At 40.9% G+C, this 18390-nt stretch overlaps 1 protein-coding gene across 1 annotated transcript in view; it reads left to right on the plus strand.

The window, feature by feature from the left end:
* Window positions 1-18390, plus strand: part of LOC142496180 (glyoxylate reductase/hydroxypyruvate reductase-like) — a 55002-nt gene that overhangs the window by 23101 nt on the left and 13511 nt on the right. Inside the window, exons 3-5 of the mRNA XM_075602670.1 lie at window positions 2827-2899; window positions 13397-13513; window positions 17831-17919. Of these exons, the coding sequence (XP_075458785.1) occupies window positions 2827-2899; window positions 13397-13513; window positions 17831-17919 (279 nt within the window). The remainder of the gene's footprint in view (window positions 1-2826; window positions 2900-13396; window positions 13514-17830; window positions 17920-18390) is intronic.

The raw sequence follows: 18390 nt of genomic DNA on the forward strand, positions 1-18390 counted from the left end.
ATTTGTGCTCTATCGTGTCCACCACAATCTAGTCCGAAGCCGTCAACCGTCAGAGCCCCACGGAGAATCCCCACCTGAGTACTGTGAAGGGCGTTCTGCTGCTGCCCCAGCAATTTTCTCCGAGAGGGAGAACTGTGCGGAGGTGACCACCGTCAGTGAATCGGAGGATAAGACGGATGACATCTATGAGGTACCGTCCGAAACTCCCTCGTCCGTGCTGAGACCTCCAACGTACCTGAGACTGATGTCGATCTGCAGGTTTCGGTGGTCTTTGCGAGTGACCTGTGGGAGATCCATGATGGTTATCTGCGCTGGAACCTGTACCTATGCTGCCGGAAGGAGATGCGTGAGGCCCACAGCTGCTGCCTACGTGGAAGTTGCCGAGAGGCACTATGACATACTGGGACTGCTGGAGCAATTTTCCCGGGATGTGTCTGCCAACACCACCCCAGATGACAACCCAGCGACCCTGATGACAGCTCCACTACCGGAGACGAGAAGGTCGCAAAGCGGTAAGGCCGGACAGGATTACCACCTGCTGCTAACTCTCTGGTGAGTGACTGGCCCGCTGTGGACCCCTTCTTCCTTCATTGCAGGGAGTGGAAGGAAGCAAAGGACTCTCTTGACGCTGCAGCCATCGCAGAAGCAAGATTTCTAAAGGCTAGAGGCCATGGTCAACTAAGCCTTGCTTGGACTGTGGACATGTCTATCGCTCCTCCTGGGGAGACTCCCAAAAGCTTTCTTGTCAGAGACGTTAGAGTGGCCACTTTGCCCAAATCTCCCCGCTTTGCCCCCAGAGTCCCTACAGACCCAATTCCTAGCAGTAAACTCTTGACCCCTTGGCCCTTGTCCCCGGTGACTCCCGTGGCCCAGAGCAGTAAGGAAAAATGTAATAGCATGTCTGTTATGTCCACACTATCTGTGGGGAAAGCTGTGCCTTGGGGGGGATCAAGTGGAACAGGGTGATGTGTCTCTGTTAGATCCACTATCTGTTGGGAGAGATAAGAATAGCATGTCAGGGTCAGTGCTCAGTACATTTCTAGTCAAGGAAGAGAGTGTAGAAACACCATTATGGGAAGGGTCCATATTTTGGGTGTTACCCAGAACAGCCAGAGAGTAGAGGTCACATGAAATTCAGCAGGGCTGAAAGAGTGCTAGTGCAAAGGTTCTGCAAGATGGGGTATGAGTATCCTTATCGCCCCGAGAATCTTATGAGGAGTGTGGAAGAACACCGGGTACAATGGGTTGAGGAAGCTATACTAGCACACCTAGCCAACACTACCAGAAGGTCTAAGTATTTTGATCTAGACAGGGCACAAGAATTACTCAAACTATGGGTAGTGGGCTGCAACATACATCCAGACAGAGTAGAATACATCTCTGAGTCTGGGAGAAGGAGGTGCTATTCCGTTAAGGTACCTGATAGTCAGGGCAATATGGTCAAGAAGCCTGACCCGGCCCACTACTACTGAAGTAGCCCAAGTACAACTCACATTAGATCCAGGTTTCAGCCGGGGGTGGCTATCTGAATGTATTAAATGTATACACATGTAATGCATATTGTGTTAACTAATTATCAGGTTGTTGGTACAGTATGCTACAGTTGAGTATACTGTATTTCCCAAGCAAGGTTATTGGAATTTCACCAGAGGGAGATTGCTACCTGTTTCCCTGGGCCCTACCAGTGTAAGTCAGGCAGTGGATGGGTTAATTCCTCCAGAAGGCCTAATGTGCTATTGCAGCCTTAGATGCAGTAACTGTATCCAAGGGCGGGCCTAGCAACAGCCAGAGAGTGTCAGCCTGGGGGAGGTACTGGCTGGGTCACATGCTGGATTGGGATGACCTGTCAGTATCAGACCTGCTCTGTTATGGGGCAGGGTTACAAGCACAACCTCAGGGTATATAAACTGGCTCGCTCACAAAAGTGGGTGTGTCTCTTTCCTCCCCCTGTGGAGTGAACAACAGCTACCCTGGTCCCATAAGGGGACACAGGAGGAGCACCATATAGAAGGAAGCTTAGATGGGCCTCAAGCCTTAAAGTAACCTTCTAGGGGAAGCAAGGAAGTAATGTGCCTGCTGTAATAGCTAATGATGCAATAAACACCATGGAACCATATGCAAGTGTGATTCACTGTCTTGGGATATGAAAAGGTGTCAGCATGGACCATCCTAATATCATAGAGGATCCTCACTGACTGCTGGCACTATCAATGAACAAAGGAACCCTGTAAACCTGTCCTGATAATCCCCACATCATCGCGGAAGTACTCAGCCCTCCTGTTACCTCACAGGTATGAACCACTTCGCACGAACGACATTAGTAGCAAACACGATCTCACTTAGGGGGGGGGGATGAAGGGGCTGCACTTCTATCTCACGAAAAAGCATCAGATTTTAAGAATAACAGGTTTTGTCTCAAGATAGACACTCACTATTTTAGACAGAAATAAAAATGGAATTGCAAGTACAATTAAATAGAGGTAGGGGGGTTATTTATTAAACGGTTATAGTGCCAACTGGGGCATTACCGCACGTAAACTCCCATAGAAGTCAGTGCAGTAATAACCTAATTAGGACTGTCACTGTTTAATGAGTAACCCCCAAGGTGTGTTTCTCTATGTGTGAAATATATGCATTTAAATGTCTATTTATCGTTTCTATTTTATATGCTTTATTATAAATACAACTTAGACCCCCAAAGTACATTGGTGTATTTCATACATATCAGCCCAGTATATTTTGATCCTAGAAGTTGTTTTTAACAGATTAACAACATTGTATTGCTCAGTGCATTTTAATGTGCAGAATATTCTCTTCATCTTACAGGACCCGGCCTTCAGGTGGTCAGCACCATGTCTGTGGGATATGATCACATATCACTAGAAGAAATGAAAAAACGGTAAAATTTCAAACATGTATCGTTGATTTTACTAGTCAAGTCACCCGCAATTTAAGCATAACCTCTTCTGTCATCGGCTGATATTGGGCAGATCCATCACACTATAACCAATAGGGGTCACAAAAGCAGCACTGCTGAGAAGTATTTACAAAGGAGAAAAGAATCCCTAATATGAGCACTCCACCTCTACTAATATAAATAATAATATAAAGCTTAATGATCTTGTGTTAATCTAAATAGAGACAAACAAATAAGAAATATACTACATTTAAAACCTAAAGGACACTATGTACCAGACTGGGTCCTATCATGGATCCCTATAATAAAGACATATTTCTAAATCCCAGAAATATGCACACGTAAAACGATGCTACACGAATATGTGTGTTGATGACCCGTGCTCTATATATTATGTAGAGTCCTACACTAGACGTGTAATATACTGGTAGGTAGCTGTGCTTTGACAAAAAGGCGCCAGTATTTAAAGTGCAAACAAATAAAGCAAGAAACAAAGTAAGTGAAGGACAAAAGGGTTTCCATCCTATATAATATATAGAATAAAACCCAGAATAGGGTGTACAAAATCAGTGCAATTAAGTAAGGCTATCTACAAATTGCCAGATGGTGTGGCTAGGGATTTCTACATTCATTTTGACTGATGTAATATCAGTGTTAAGGACGGCAATTATATCACCCCCCTATTGAGCATTGTCGAATCAGTACTCGCTAGGAGATATGAATACAGCAGGGCCCCGCTTCTCGGCGATCCGTTGATACGGCGGCACCGAGAAGGGGGCCGCCATCTTGGATCCTCAGTCGCGCATGCGCAGAACGGGCGGGTGCGCCCGGCGCGCATGGGCAGACCGTAGTTTGCGTGCGCATACTGTAGTCTGCGCGCACAGACCATAGGTCGCGCATGTGCAGAACGGCAAAAATGCCGATTTGTGCATGCAAAATCACTGAAAATCGCCGGATCCGCTTTCCGGCGATTTTCTCTATACGGCGGGCCCCTGGAACGGAACCCGCAGTATACCCGGGGCCCTCCTGTATAACCAGCTACGGAATCATACTCACCGAAACCTAGTGTTTCGGTCACGTCAATAACATCACAGTAACCTTGTCATCTAAACCCGACATGCGTTTCGTTCTCGTGGGAACTTCTTTGGCGAGTTCTGGCGTCTTTCTCGAGTGATATACTTACAATTGTAGCCAGGTAAACTGAGATGTGGGCCCTCTGAGGCAGCCACTAGTTTGAGTCGGGTTATATAATTGATTACTCTGACTAAGTATGATTCTGTATCTGGCTAAATTTATATCGTCTGTGACACACATCAGGCCACTACAACACAGCGAGTACTGATTAGACAATGCTCAATAGGGGGGTGATATAATTGCCGTCCTTAACACTGATATTACATCAGTCAAAATGAATGTAGAAATCCCTAGCCACACCATCTGGCAATTTGTAGATAGCCTTACTTAATTGCACTGATTTTGTACACCCTATTCTGGGTTTTATTCTATATATTATATAGGATGGAAACCCTTTTGTCCTTCACTTACTTTGTTTCTTGCTTTATTTGTTTGCACTTTAAATACTGGCGCCTTTTTGTCAAAGCACAGCTACCTACCAGTATATTACACGTCTAGTGTAGGACTCTACATAATATATAGAGCACGGGTCATCAACACACATATTCGTGTAGCATCGTTTTACGTGTGCATATTTCTGGGATTTAGAAATATGTCTTTATTATAGGGATCCATGATAGGACCCAGTCTGGTACATAGTGTCCTTTAGGTTTTAAATGTAGTATATTTCATATTTGTTTGTCTTTGTTTAGATTAACACGAGATCATTAAGCATTATATTATTATTTATATTAGTAGAGGTGGAGTGCTCATATTAGGGATTCTTTTCTCCATTGTAAATGCTCATAGTGCACATTCCCTAGATCACCCCTCTAGTATGTTTTTACAGCGTATAATACACTAGCTGAGCGGAGGCCTCCCTCTGTGTTCTGCTGAGAAGTAGTCACAAAAAGTTATTCAAAGGGACTTGCAAATAAGTAGAGGTACTCTGCATGGTTTAAAAAAGATCTACATGTACTGTATTAAGCAGGGGGAGAAAACCCTTTGAACACTGTTTTTATGTTGTACAAATAGGAAGAGAGGGAGGTTTTCCAAAATAAATAGCTTTTTCTTTAAAATAAATAAATAAAGTGGAATTGTAAGCTTATAAATAAAGAAGTAGTTGATCTTTGAGCATGAAAAAAAAAAAAGTAGGTAAACTCCGGGTATAAAAAACGAAATAATAGTGTTGCTCTGGGTGTAAAGATAAAACATTAGTGGAACTCCACACCACATAGTGCAGGGGTGGCCAACTCCAGTCCTCAAGGGCTACCAACAGGTCAGGTTTTCAGTATATCGCTGCTTCAGCAGTGGTGGTGCAGTCTTCGACTCAGCCACTGATTTAACCACCTGGGCCGAAGCAGTGATATCCTGAAAACCTGACCTGTTGGTGGCCCTAGAGGACTGGAGTTGGCTACTGCTGCCCTAGTACCATACTAATTTTACCACTGTTGCTTCCACCTCTAACAGTAAAGAGGATAAGGCGAGAGATATTCACAGCTGAAAATACAATTCAATACTTCTACTTTTAGTTTAAGGCATTTGTCACGGACGACACCCCTGCGAGTATGCGACCTGCATACGGGAGAAGGGTTAATACTCACGCTCGCGCTCCCACTTTTCCCGCAGAGGTCCATCAAATGGAAAATATCTCCCCTAAAGGACAAGGATCAATACACAACTCGTAAGCTGCCCCACTCTTCACCTTCGCAAAGGTTCCTCAAATGAGTAAACATCTCCCTAGATCCGTCCCAATATACCAACCACCATGAACAGCACACAAGTGGACACGTGACTTAGATATGCAACCAGGGTTAATACACTTGGCTACGCTAGCCAACTCACCTTTCACCTGTACAAGGTACCTCCAGTGAGTTAATATTAACCCCTACTCAATTGTAAATCATATCTATCCACTGCCACCATCTCAGGTATGCAAATGCGATGTCAAATTAATATTTGCGAGGGCCGCAGGTCCGTGTTTATTATAGAGAAAATTCAGCACTTTAACACACAAAAATCGGTTGTAGCAAAATGTGTCCCAAAACATAAATACTCTCTCCAGAGCGTGCAAGAGTTAATTCAGAGCACAAAGCATTACTTATTAATTGTTTTAATATATATAAAAATACAGTGCTTAGGTTACAAAAAAAAAAAAAAAGATTACAAGAAACATACAGGGCCTCATGCAGAGAGCATAGAATTTTCAAATTGGCGAATTTCATAAAAAGTAGCTTTTTTGGAGAGTTTTATTCTCCATATGCAGAAAAGTGCGAATTCTGCTATGTTTAACATGGATGCGTGTGGCGAGTTTGAATGGGAAAGATGCGCGCTTCAGAAATGTGAAGAAAAAAAAATCGCGGCTTTTTTTTCCCCTTTGCTATAGGCGGCGAGCGCCATTTTATTGCCAACTTTTCCTGGCGCTGCAAAAATGAGAAAATCGCGCCATTTCCCTGGCGCGAACAGCCGCTACATGCCGTTCGTACCTCTCTGCATTCGGAGAGTTTTAAAAATGGCGAGATGGAGGTTCTCGCCAGCCGCGAGGCGAGTTTTAGCAATAGAAAAAACAAAATGGTGCGTTTTTCGTAACTCGCCATTTTCTGCCGGTTTCTGCGCGAAATTGTACAAAAAATGGCGAATTTTGAAATAACGATGCTCTCTGCATGAGGCCCACAGTTACAATTAAATGCAAACAGCTTCTTAAAATAAAATGATAAACATAAAAGAAAACCTATACATTACCAAAAGCCATAGATTTTCCCCAGAGAGGCCACTGGTACAGAATATGAGATCTACGTGTTTTTATCCAAAACACTCCTCTGGTATGATCTGATCATCATAATCTTTGCTTCGACTTAAATATTCTTTCTTCCCATGTAAGCCACATAAACCCACCCACTGTCGAAAAACAGCTGTGAGATTGCCCTTTTTACGACAGAGTAAAATCCCTCCTACCACATAACGTTTAAACTCCCTTTCAATATCAAAATGTGCTCATAACTTTCAGTACATTCAGGCACTCATGGCGGACAGAAACAAAAAAAAGCAGCGCACTGCCAAGTGAGCCAGGTTGTATAAAAATGTTATTGAAAATAAAGCATCACCCAAAGGAGGTGTAGGGCCTCTTACGCGTTTCGCACACTAATGCGAACAATTGATAAAGCACATTAGTGTGAGAAACGCGTAGGAGGTCCTACACCTCCTTCGGGTGATGCTTTATTTTCAATAACATTTTTCATTCTTATACAACCTGGCTCCCTTGGCAGTACGCTGCTATTTTTTTGTTTCTATCTGGATTTTTCTACCAGCGGCTGGACACGCCACAAATATACTCATTGAGGCTCTAAGAGTGGGTAAGATCTTTGATTCATCATTCACTTAAGAAGAAAATTATTCTGGATGTGTGATAATATATTTTATTACTTCCAGTAGTTATTTATGGTTTCCTCCAATGAGGTCACAGCAAGGTGATTCTTCATCATTTTTGACTGCTACCTTCAGGAGGTTTTATTATATCACACTGGATACTCACACACTACCATACCCACTCCATGCAAGAGTTTAACTCATATGTTGTATTTATTGACATACTTTATTGAATTTTGTAACTATTGGAGCACCCATTTTCCTTATATTCTGAACTCATGGCGGACACAATGAGACTAAATATGACCATGTTAATCCTAAATTTAAGTGACAAATTAATATCTGTCCCTTATTACCTCTTAAACATACAGTATGTGATATCCAAAGGAATCGTCTTAAACATACAGTGTGTGATGTCAGAACAGGCCCCTCGGTGACACAATTACAGATTTGTAACTTTTATTATGCAGAGGAGATGACATCACAGGATATTCTCATTTTTAATAAAGTCATTCTTGGTTTGATACCTTCTGTAGCCACACCCCGGGCCTCCATACACCCCCTGCAGAGTAACACTTTTAAGCTTGCGGTAAAACAACCATGTTTATAAAATTTTATTCCCACGTCTGCCCTTATCTGAAGACTATCAACAACATGCAACCCATGTGGACCTTTTAAGTGAGCTCATACAGGATAACCCACCAGTTAAGTTCTGTTTTAAACCAAGCACCCACCCGTGACAAGCCTGGGCTTGTCATAAACCCAATATATATTGTATTTTTAAACTCAGACTGTAGCTCATTAACCATTTTAGCACCAAAGGGATTAAAATACGTAATATATCATGATATTATCATGACAGCATCCATCATGTAGAGTTTATTTATTAAAGTCTGGTACATACTTCACATTTTGATGGTAACCCGAGGTATATTAATCTCTGTCGGAGTTGTATGATGAATACTCGTTTGCTATTATTAGCACTAATCAATCAATTCCAGAGAAACCCAGTCACTAGGTCTGTAAAAGAACAGATCAGCTTGTGTGCCACCAATAAGTATGAGATTAGAAGTCAGTCAAAGGTAATGTTTCTAAAGGTATGACCATAAATAACCAAAGTAGTCATTGTGTCAATATAGAATTGATTCTGCATCTCACAAGCAGGGAATCTGCGGAACAAACCATTACAAAGAAATATATGAAAGCAATCAAACGTATACACTATTAATTACTACGTAATTGTCCTTATATTAGTCATGCTTTTGGGCAACACCTCCTCGTCAATATTATGATTTGTATTTTCTTTGAGACACTAATTGGTTGTTTTTATTCTGTCTCCTCTCTGTCTGATGTAACAAAAATATATTGACCTTGGTTACATAGTTACATAGTTACATAGTAGATGAGGTTGAAAAAAGACATAGGTCCATCGAGTTCAACCTATGCTAAATGTAGACAACAGATACTTTATCCTATATCTTTACTTACTCATTGATCCAGAGGAAGGCAAACAAAAATCCCCATTAAGGGGAAAAATTAATTCCTTCCTGACTCCAAGAATTGGCAATCGGATTAATCCCTGGATCAACATCCTTCCCATGTATACTTATTTGGTATATCCCTGTATACCTTTCCCATCTGAAAAGATGTCCAACCTTTTTTTGAACAAATCTATTGTATTTGCCACCACAGTCTCCATGGGTAATGAATTCCACATTTTAACTGCCCTTAATGTAAAGAACCCTTTCCTTTGTTGCTGGTGAAATTTCCTTTCCTCCAACCTTAAGGGATGGCCCCAAGACCTTAGTACTGCCCGTGGGATGAATAGTTATTTTGAAAGCTCCTTGTATTGTCCCCGAATATATTTGAATATAGTTATCATATCTCCTCTTAGATGCCTCTTTTCTAATGTAAATAAATCTAATTTAGCTAGTCTCTCCTCATAAGTTAGATTGTCCATCCCCTTTATTAATTTGGTGACTCTTCTCTGCACTCTCTCTAGTTCCATGTCTTTTCTTAGGATTGGTGCCCAAAATTGTACTCCATATTCAAGGTGTGGTCTTACTAGTGCTTTGTAAAGGGGCATAATTATGTTTACTTCCCTTCCATCCATTGCCCGTTTGATGCAAGATAAGATCTTGTTTGCCTTTGCAGCTACTGCATGACATTGGGCACTATTGCTAAGCCTGCAGTCTACAAGCACTCCTAAATCCTTCTCCATCAAGGATTCCCCCAATACAGGCATACCCCAGTTTAAGGACACTCACTTTAAGTACACTCGCGAGTAAGTACAAATTGCCCAATAGGCAAACTGCATCTCACGCATGCGCCTGTCAGCACGTCCTGAACAGCAATACCAGCTCCCTACCTGTACCGAAGATGTGCACAAGCGGGGAGACTATAGAGCCTGTTACAAATGCGTTATTTACATCAGTTATGCACGTATATGACGATTGCAGTACAGAACATGCATCGATAAGTGGAAAAAAGGTAGTGCTTCACTTTAAGTACATTTTCGTTTTTACATACATGCTTCGGTCCCATTGCGTACGTTTATGCGGGGTATGCCTGTATATCTCCATTTAATTTGTAAGTCGCCTTTTTATTCTTGCATCCCAAATGCATAACCTTACATTTATCTGTATTAACCCTCATTTGCCATTTACCTGCCCACGTTTCCAGTCTCTCCAAGTCCTTCTGAAGAGAAATTACATCCTGCTCTGATTCTATTACCTTACACAATTTAGTATCGTCAGCAAAGATGGAGACTTTGCTCTTGATCCCAACCTCAAGGTCATTAATAAACAAGTTAAAAAGCAGGGGTCCCAGTACCGATCCCTGAGGTACTCCACTCACGACTTTAGCCCAACCTGAAAAAGTTCCATTTATGACAACCCTCTGTTGTCTGTCCTTTAACCAGTTTTCAATCCAGGTGCATATATTATTACTGAGTCCAATTTTCTTTATTTTGTACACCAACCTCTTGTGTGAAACTGTATCAAAAGCCTTTGCAAAATCTAAGTAGACCACATCAACTGCATTACCCTGGTCTAAATTCCTACTTACCTCCTCAAAGAAACAAATAAGGTTAGCTTGGCAAGATTTATCCTTCATAAATCCATGCTGACTATTACTAATAATTTTGTTTTCCATAAGGTATTCCTGAATATTATCCCGTATTAAACCTTCAAGTAGTTTCCCTACTATTGAAGTCAGGCTTACAGGTCTGTAATTTCCTAGTTGTGATCTAGCTCCCTTTTTAAATATAGGCACCACATCTGCTTTACGCCAATCTTGTGGTACTGAGCCTGTGGAAATGGAGTCCTTGAATATTAAATATAATGGTTTGGCTATTCCTGAGCTTAACTACTTGAGAACTCTTGGATGTATGCCATCGGGGCCAGGTGCCTTATTTATTTAATTTTTTTCAAGTCGCTTATGAACTTCTTCCTCAGTTAACCAATTGTTCATTAATATGGTGGTTGTGGCTTCCTCCTGCAGCACTACTATTGAACTTGATTCTTCCCTGTTAAACACAGAGGCAAAGAATTTGTTTAATACCTCTACTTTTTCCTTATCTCTAATAATCTGCCTGCCCATCTCACACTGAAAGGGTCCTATATTTTCTTTCCTCATTTTTTTGTTATTAAGGTGCTTAAAGAACTTTTTAGGGTTGACCTTACTTTCTATTGCAATCCTTTTTTCATTATCCATTTTTGCTAATTTGATTGCCCTTTTGCAATTTTTGTTACATTCGTTATAATTCTGATACGATGTCTCCGTCCCTTCTGACTTAAAGAATCTAAACGCCTTCCTCTTTACCAACCTTATCTTTATTTGACATTTAAATCCTCACACTGAAAACTATTGGGACAGTAAAGGGGACCTTGAGAAATATTAGTATTAGGCCACGTCCATAGTCAGCGCGACAGCGCACGCGATGCAAACACAAGGCCGTAAGGCAATGAGCATGGCCATAGTATGCGCACGCGTGCACGAAAGTGAAAGCGCGGCCGATTTTTCGGTAGACAATTTTTTTATTTTGTTGTGTGACGGCCGGGTCACATACGCAGTTCAGTCAATGAGGGAGAACCGCTCACGTGACGTCACAAGTACGCCTACGTAAGGAAGAAACTGTGAATCACAGCTGATCTTGGACTACTCCCCTTCGTGTCTCCTTCTCCAGATCCATGTGGCCACGGATCACCTCTGCAGCAGAGCGTTGCGCGTGCCAACTATATCCGAGGCCTTAGTTCTTCTGCAACTAGATATCAGTAGTACTGAGCTAAAGAAATCACGACAATAATGGAGAGAGAGAGCGACAGACAGAGACAGCCAGAGCAGATAGACAGACTCAGGAGCTCAATATAAAGAAAATATTTTATTACTAAGTTAAACGTTTCGGTCCTCCCTCCCTTTCCAGGGTCCTTTAATGGGTTTGGAATGTAGATCTTTGTAATAAAGCAAATAAAGTGACGAGTGACAAGCAAACCCAGATATACCCTACACCTGAGGTGTAGGGTATATCTGGGTTTGCTTGTCGCTTATTTATTTGCTCTTGAGAAAGGTCCCAGTGGGGACCGAAATGTTGTCAATAAATTTAACCTTTTTGCACATACAGTAGGAGTGCCTCTTCCGTTTTCCTTATTCTGTATCTTTTTCAACAGTATGCACCCTCCCTTTACCTTTATTTTTTGCTCTGTTTTGTGTTTCTGATCAGGCCCTCTGTATACTATACTTTCTTTTCCCTCTTATTTCACATTTCAAACTCCATGCCACGGTGCAAATGTGACCTTGGTTACCATCCATGCTCTTGCCTGAGCCATGTAGTATCTGCAACTCCTACTTGATGCAGAATTCGTGCAAGAGTGTAATTTAAAGTCAGAGGCACCATTTTCCTCCTTTGCATTGAATATTTCCTAACATCATTAAAAATTAAAAAGGCAGGCGTGTGGGAACGGGGGGTAGGATTATTACACCTCCACTACCCACTTTCTGATCCATTCTCCCCCCCTCCGCCCCCCTTCTTCTTTCTCCAGTTCCTTTTTTCTTTTTCCTCTTCTTCTCTCTCTCCTTCTCGTCTTGTCCTCTTTATAAGGACATTAACCTGATAGCGCTAATGGATATGACACCGAACCACCCGACCGAAACTAACATGCCTACAGTACCTCTGAATAGACGATAAGATCTACGATACAATATGGTTCGCTGAAAAGCAATTAATTGTATTTTGCAATTCTCCATGTATGTACATTAAAGCATCTTATTGTATCGCTCTGTTCAAATGTGTATGGATGTGGTATGGATGTGGTTTGTAATCCGATTACCCAATAAATTTTTTTTAAATAAAATAAATAAAAAATGCACATTCAAGGGAATAAAATCACCTTTTTTGCACCAAAACCATGAATTTATTAATATAGAGGCAGGACCAAAGTAAACTAATGGCAGGGACATGTTTAAGGGGTTACATCTGTCTTATTGGTGCCTTTTTTTCCCTTACCAAAATCTGACACAGATAAGTGTTTTCAAATATTTGTCAAAGTTATTATGTAAACATGGTGATCTGAGACTTGGGAGGGGTTCGATTTTCCCTTTTGTTGTTGTCACTGGGTTTTCAGTTAGAGCCCTATCTCCAACCCCTCATCTTTATTAGCTCTGATAAGGACAAGGTGGGATAGGGATAGAGGGAACACTTTTTTTTTGGCAAACAATCTCCCTGCCAGAGGCCCTGAAGAATATACATACAGTATGGGTCTACTGTCCAAAGAAACAAAAGTAAGCAAATATTTGATTTGTGTCTGTACAAAATCCTATTTGCTGCATACCACGTGTTATATTGTATTTGTGAAGTGCTTTGAGTCCCACTGGGAGAAAAGTGCTATGTGGGATTTCTACTTTAAGCCAATTGAATTGTTGGATTTAATATGAAGCATCATGCTATATACAGTAAGAGTATGTACTGTAACACTCCCTTTTGCATCTTTCATTTCTTTCTAGAGGTATCCGAGTTGGATTTACACCTGATGTGTTGACGGAAGCGGTTGCTGAGCTTACGGTTGCGCTGTTGCTGGCAACCTCTCGAAGACTCATTGAGTCGGCGGAAGAAGCAAAAAAGTACCAGAAACAGATAGACAATAACAATTTATTTGTTTTGTGTGTTTTTCTTTCCATTTTTTACATTCCTAGTTCGTGCCTGTGATGAGCTCTCTCTATTTCTCTCACCTTCCTAGCGCCTTCAAAAAAATTAACATGCTGCAGCTACTGTAATACAGGGTTCTCACGGTTACTTCAATGTTCATCATTCTTTAGAGAACCACTGTAGTTATACTTAATTTTGATCATCATCATCTATAAAAGTGTGTGTGTATATATATATATATATATATATTGTGACATAGTCCAAAGATGTTAGGCAGCTTTCTGCCCCATTTTAGAGCAGAAAGTGCAGGAATAGTTAAAAATGATCCGTTCTACAGCTTCCCATTAACTCAGGCAGCTGGATGGAAAATCCAGACCACAGATTACAATGGCTCTAGTTCTCCCTCACCTGCTCTTCTAATAACATGCACAGGTATTTAGAGCAGAGAGGTTTTGCATTTCACTCTCTCTCCTTAGAGCCTGGGGGCTGGGGGTGTCGCTGCTCCCCTGTTTCCAGTGTCGGGGTTGATGGCCCCTCCAAGTATCACAGTACCAGAGGATTTGCCTGGACACCACGAACAGATAAGACAAAACAAATGGTTATTGCTGTTGCTAAAAGACTGTGCTGTATCTTGTGACCCTAAATGAAAGAGCATTGTTTTAAGCTGGGGAACCAGTTTAGTTGGCCAGCAGCTGTTAGAGAGACTGATTCTGATGTGTAGTTAGATCCCTGAAAGGGATAGGATTTTGCTTATATGATTTTGGTTTTATTTCTTGAAATAACAGTGTGGGAAATATTGTAACACTGAAATATGTGAACTGCTGAATGAAAGTATCTGAGTACCTCTAACCTTCACATGTTAAAGCTGCAGTACCTTACTTGGATGAAAATAAAGCAGGCAGAAGCCTGAGTTAAGCAGCATAATACTTTGCATGATCCTGTTTGTTGTATAATTAACCCTAGAAGACTGTGTCGGGAAGAACCCAGACAGACGTCAGCACTACAAAAGAGGGGCGTTTGTCACAATATATATATATATATATATATATATATATATATATATACATATATATACATATATATACAGTGTTCAACAAATCCATTCACTTACAGGCCCATGGCGACTGGATTTAACTCAGTGGCGAGCTCCTCATGGCCGCCCAAGCAGGGCGGGATTGGGGGCGGGAATAGGTGGAGAGTAGCTTTTTTGGTTTGGAGAGTAGATTTTTGGGTGATTTGTCAACCAATATATATATATATAGAAGAATCTTCCCGCAAACAGGACAGGTAAACGGCAGCACAGCAATGGATGAGGAGAGGCTGATGGTAGGTTTAAAAGTAGACTTTATTCAAACAGCGTGCTGTCCGGTCCTCTGACGCGTTTCGGCCCGTAGAACCTTTGTCAAAGAGTTCTTTAACATGGTTCCCTATAGGTTTTTGAGGCAAAAAGTGACACTGTGTGCTCATTTGCATGTCATTTCCCAGAATCCCTTGCTGCAGTGGAAGTGCTGTATGCTGGGTGATAATGGGGAAAGGCGGGGTTGCAGACCTGCCTAAGACATGCAAATGAGCATACAGTTGTATTTGCATATTTGCTTTCCTGTGGAGGGTTTTTGTCACTTTTTTTACTCACCATAACTTAACTCAGTATTATGGTATAGCCTATCCCATAGCCTCTTTGCATACCCAGTTAAATCAGCCCCACACCATTAAGGTCGAAACAGCTGTCTGTGGGTGGTTTTCTGGGTATGCACCTTAACCCTGGCTGTGCTCAAAGCTGTGACCATGCAGCAAGCTTAAGCCTATAGGGAACCATGTTAAAAATGGTTTTTGAGGCAAAAAGTGACACTGTGTGCTCATTTGCATGTCATTTCCTCAGAATCCCTTGCTGAAGTGGAAGTGCTGTATGCTGGGTGATAATGGGGAAAGGTGGGGTTGCAGACCTGCCTAAGACATGCAAATGAGCATACAGTTGTATTTGTGTATATATATATATATTGGAGAAACAAGAGAAAAAGCGCCCGATCCATGTGTAAAATCTGGTAACAAAATTTTAATAAAAAATCACAAGACAAATGCACACTCACAATTTGTCAATGCAAATTAAGCATTGTATGGGTAAACACATGCGCCAACAAGTAGCTGCTCGCCGAATGTTTACTTCAGTACATCAGACCTCACTGCTACCGGTGCATCACAGTCAGATGTCCCTCTGGAAATTCAGGTATACAGTCTGTTGTTCCAGCATTAGATGCTGTGTGTGGCTCAGGGAACGTCCTCCCTCTCCTAGCAGCAGACGCACGAGCTATTCCACCAAACGTAGCTCCTTGAAACCACGTGAAACCACCGTTAGCAGTGAGGTCTGATGTACTGAAGTAAACATTCGGCGAGCAGCTACTAGTGGCGCATGGGTTTACCCATACAATGCTTAATTTGCATTGACAAATTGTGAGTGTGCATTTGTCTTGTGATTTTTTATTAAAATTTTGTTACCAGATTTTACACATGGATTGGGCGCTTTTTCTCTTGTTTCGCCAATAGAATTTGCTGGGAGGTTGCTGACCCCAAAGAAGAAGCAGCCCGGACATTGTAATCTCCATACAAAATCATCAACTTTTTTTGTGAAAAACACATATATATATTTTTATAGTTAATTTTTTACACGTTTTTTATTTTTTATTTTTTAACATTTTCATTTTTTGGTTAATACATTTCACCTAATCATATTATATTTTGATAATCATATTCTTCAGTGTTTTTTGCAATAATAGTTCATCATTCATCATATTTTTTAACACACAACAATTATACATATACAATTTTTACATTTATTTTATATTTTACACACACTCACCATCAATACTTATGACCACCATCTGAGTTCCTATATATATATTTTATAATAATACATTTTTACAATTGTTTTATACGGGTCATCTGTGCTAACATTTGTTGTGGTCTGTTTGTTGTCAGGGTCTACTGTGGGGCTAGTACACACCCAGGCACTGTTGAATCTTTCAATTAATATATATATATATATATATATATATATATATATATATATATATATCCAAAAGAGGTCACTGGCACTCCTAGGAATATAGGTATAAGAGCGGTGCTTGGCCCATAAAGATGAATAGTGCATGTAATCACCAGCAAGGTGATAAAAAAGAAAGCACTCACCAGGTAAAGTCCAAATAAACTGTATTCAAAGTGTTTCACACAAATTCCAACGTTTCGATCCTCTTCTGTGCACACCTCCTTGAGAAAGATCCCTTGAAGAGGATCGAAACGTTGGAATTTGTGTGAAACACTCTGAATACAGTTTATTTGGACTTTACCTGGTGAGTGCTTTCTTTTTTATCGCCTTGCTGGTGATTACATGAGATATATATATATATATATATGGAACCATGTTAAAAATGGTTATTGAGGCAAAAAGTGACACTGTGTGCTCATTTGCATGTCATTTCCCAGAATCCCTTGCTGCAGTGGAAGTGCTGTATGCTGGGTGATAATGGGGAAAGGTGGGGTAGCAGACCTGCCTAAGACATGCAGATGAGCATACAGCTATATTTGCATATTTGCTTTCCTGTGGAGGGTTTTTGTCACTTTTTTTACTCACCATAACTTAACTCAGTATTATGGTTTGGCCTATCCCATAAGCCTCTCTTGCATCCCAGTAAAATCAACCCCACACTGATGAGACCCATCAAGGTCGAAACAGCTGTCTGTGGGTGGTTTTCTGGGTATGCACCTTAACCCTGGCTGTGCTCAAAGCTGTGACCATGCAGCAAGCTTAAGCCTATAGGGAACCATGTTAAAAATGGTTATTGAGGCAAAAAGTGACACTGTGTGCTCATTTGCATGTCATTTCCCAGAATGCCTTGCTGCAGTGGAAGTGCTGTATGCTGGGTGATAATGGGGAAAGGTGGGGTTGCAGACCTGCCTAAGACATGCAGATGAGCATACAGCTATATTTGCATATATATATATATATATATATATATATATATATATATATATATATAGACACACACGTTTAATACTTTAATACATCTCAAACGTGTAACTTATATCTCAAGAAGAAAACAGCTTGCGGTAGTGATAAAAAATGCACAGACTGCAGGAAGGAGCAGTCTCAAGTAAATTTTGAAAGGCTTCCTAGACCACTGTTAAAGTCTTCAAGGACCACTGTTTGACAACCACTGCTAAAATGTATTGTGATACTGAGAATCGATATTCCCCTATGACTCCCAAATCACCTCCTTACTTTGACTTTCTTTGCATAGTGGTGGATGGGGCACCTGGAAGCCACTGTGGATGTGTGGAAGTGGGCTTACTGACAGTACTGTGGGAATCCTTGGCCTAGGAAGGATAGGTGAGTTTTGAGAAGATACCATGAAGGCTATGTACTGTATGCATTAGCTTCCAAAGCTTATGCTTTAACATTAAATTCATGTTAAGAGCATCATCTGGACTGGAGCATGCATATTTTTGCATTAATGTACTGTATGAAGGTTGTTTCAATGTGTCTTACTTCTATGATTTGGCGTGTTAAAAGGAAATGTAACACGTTTTGCATTAATTAATTGGAGTTTAACTGTCAGCCCTCCAAAATGTTCTTAGAACATGTGAATATTCCTGATTTTGGGAACAGTCCTAATATTCTCCTACTTCTTGCCCTTGTAATGTAAACGTATCAACAATCCAAAACAATGACTTTATATAACGACTCTTTAAATGTTGGTATGTTACCGGGTGGTTTATAATTCCTTTCAGCTACAGTAGGCTAATGTTTTCATTAGGACCCCATACACAGGTGAATAAAAGTTACAATTACAGATTTTAG

This window comes from Ascaphus truei, chromosome 1 (genome assembly GCF_040206685.1).
Source record: "Ascaphus truei isolate aAscTru1 chromosome 1, aAscTru1.hap1, whole genome shotgun sequence".
NCBI lineage: Eukaryota > Metazoa > Chordata > Amphibia > Anura > Ascaphidae > Ascaphus > Ascaphus truei.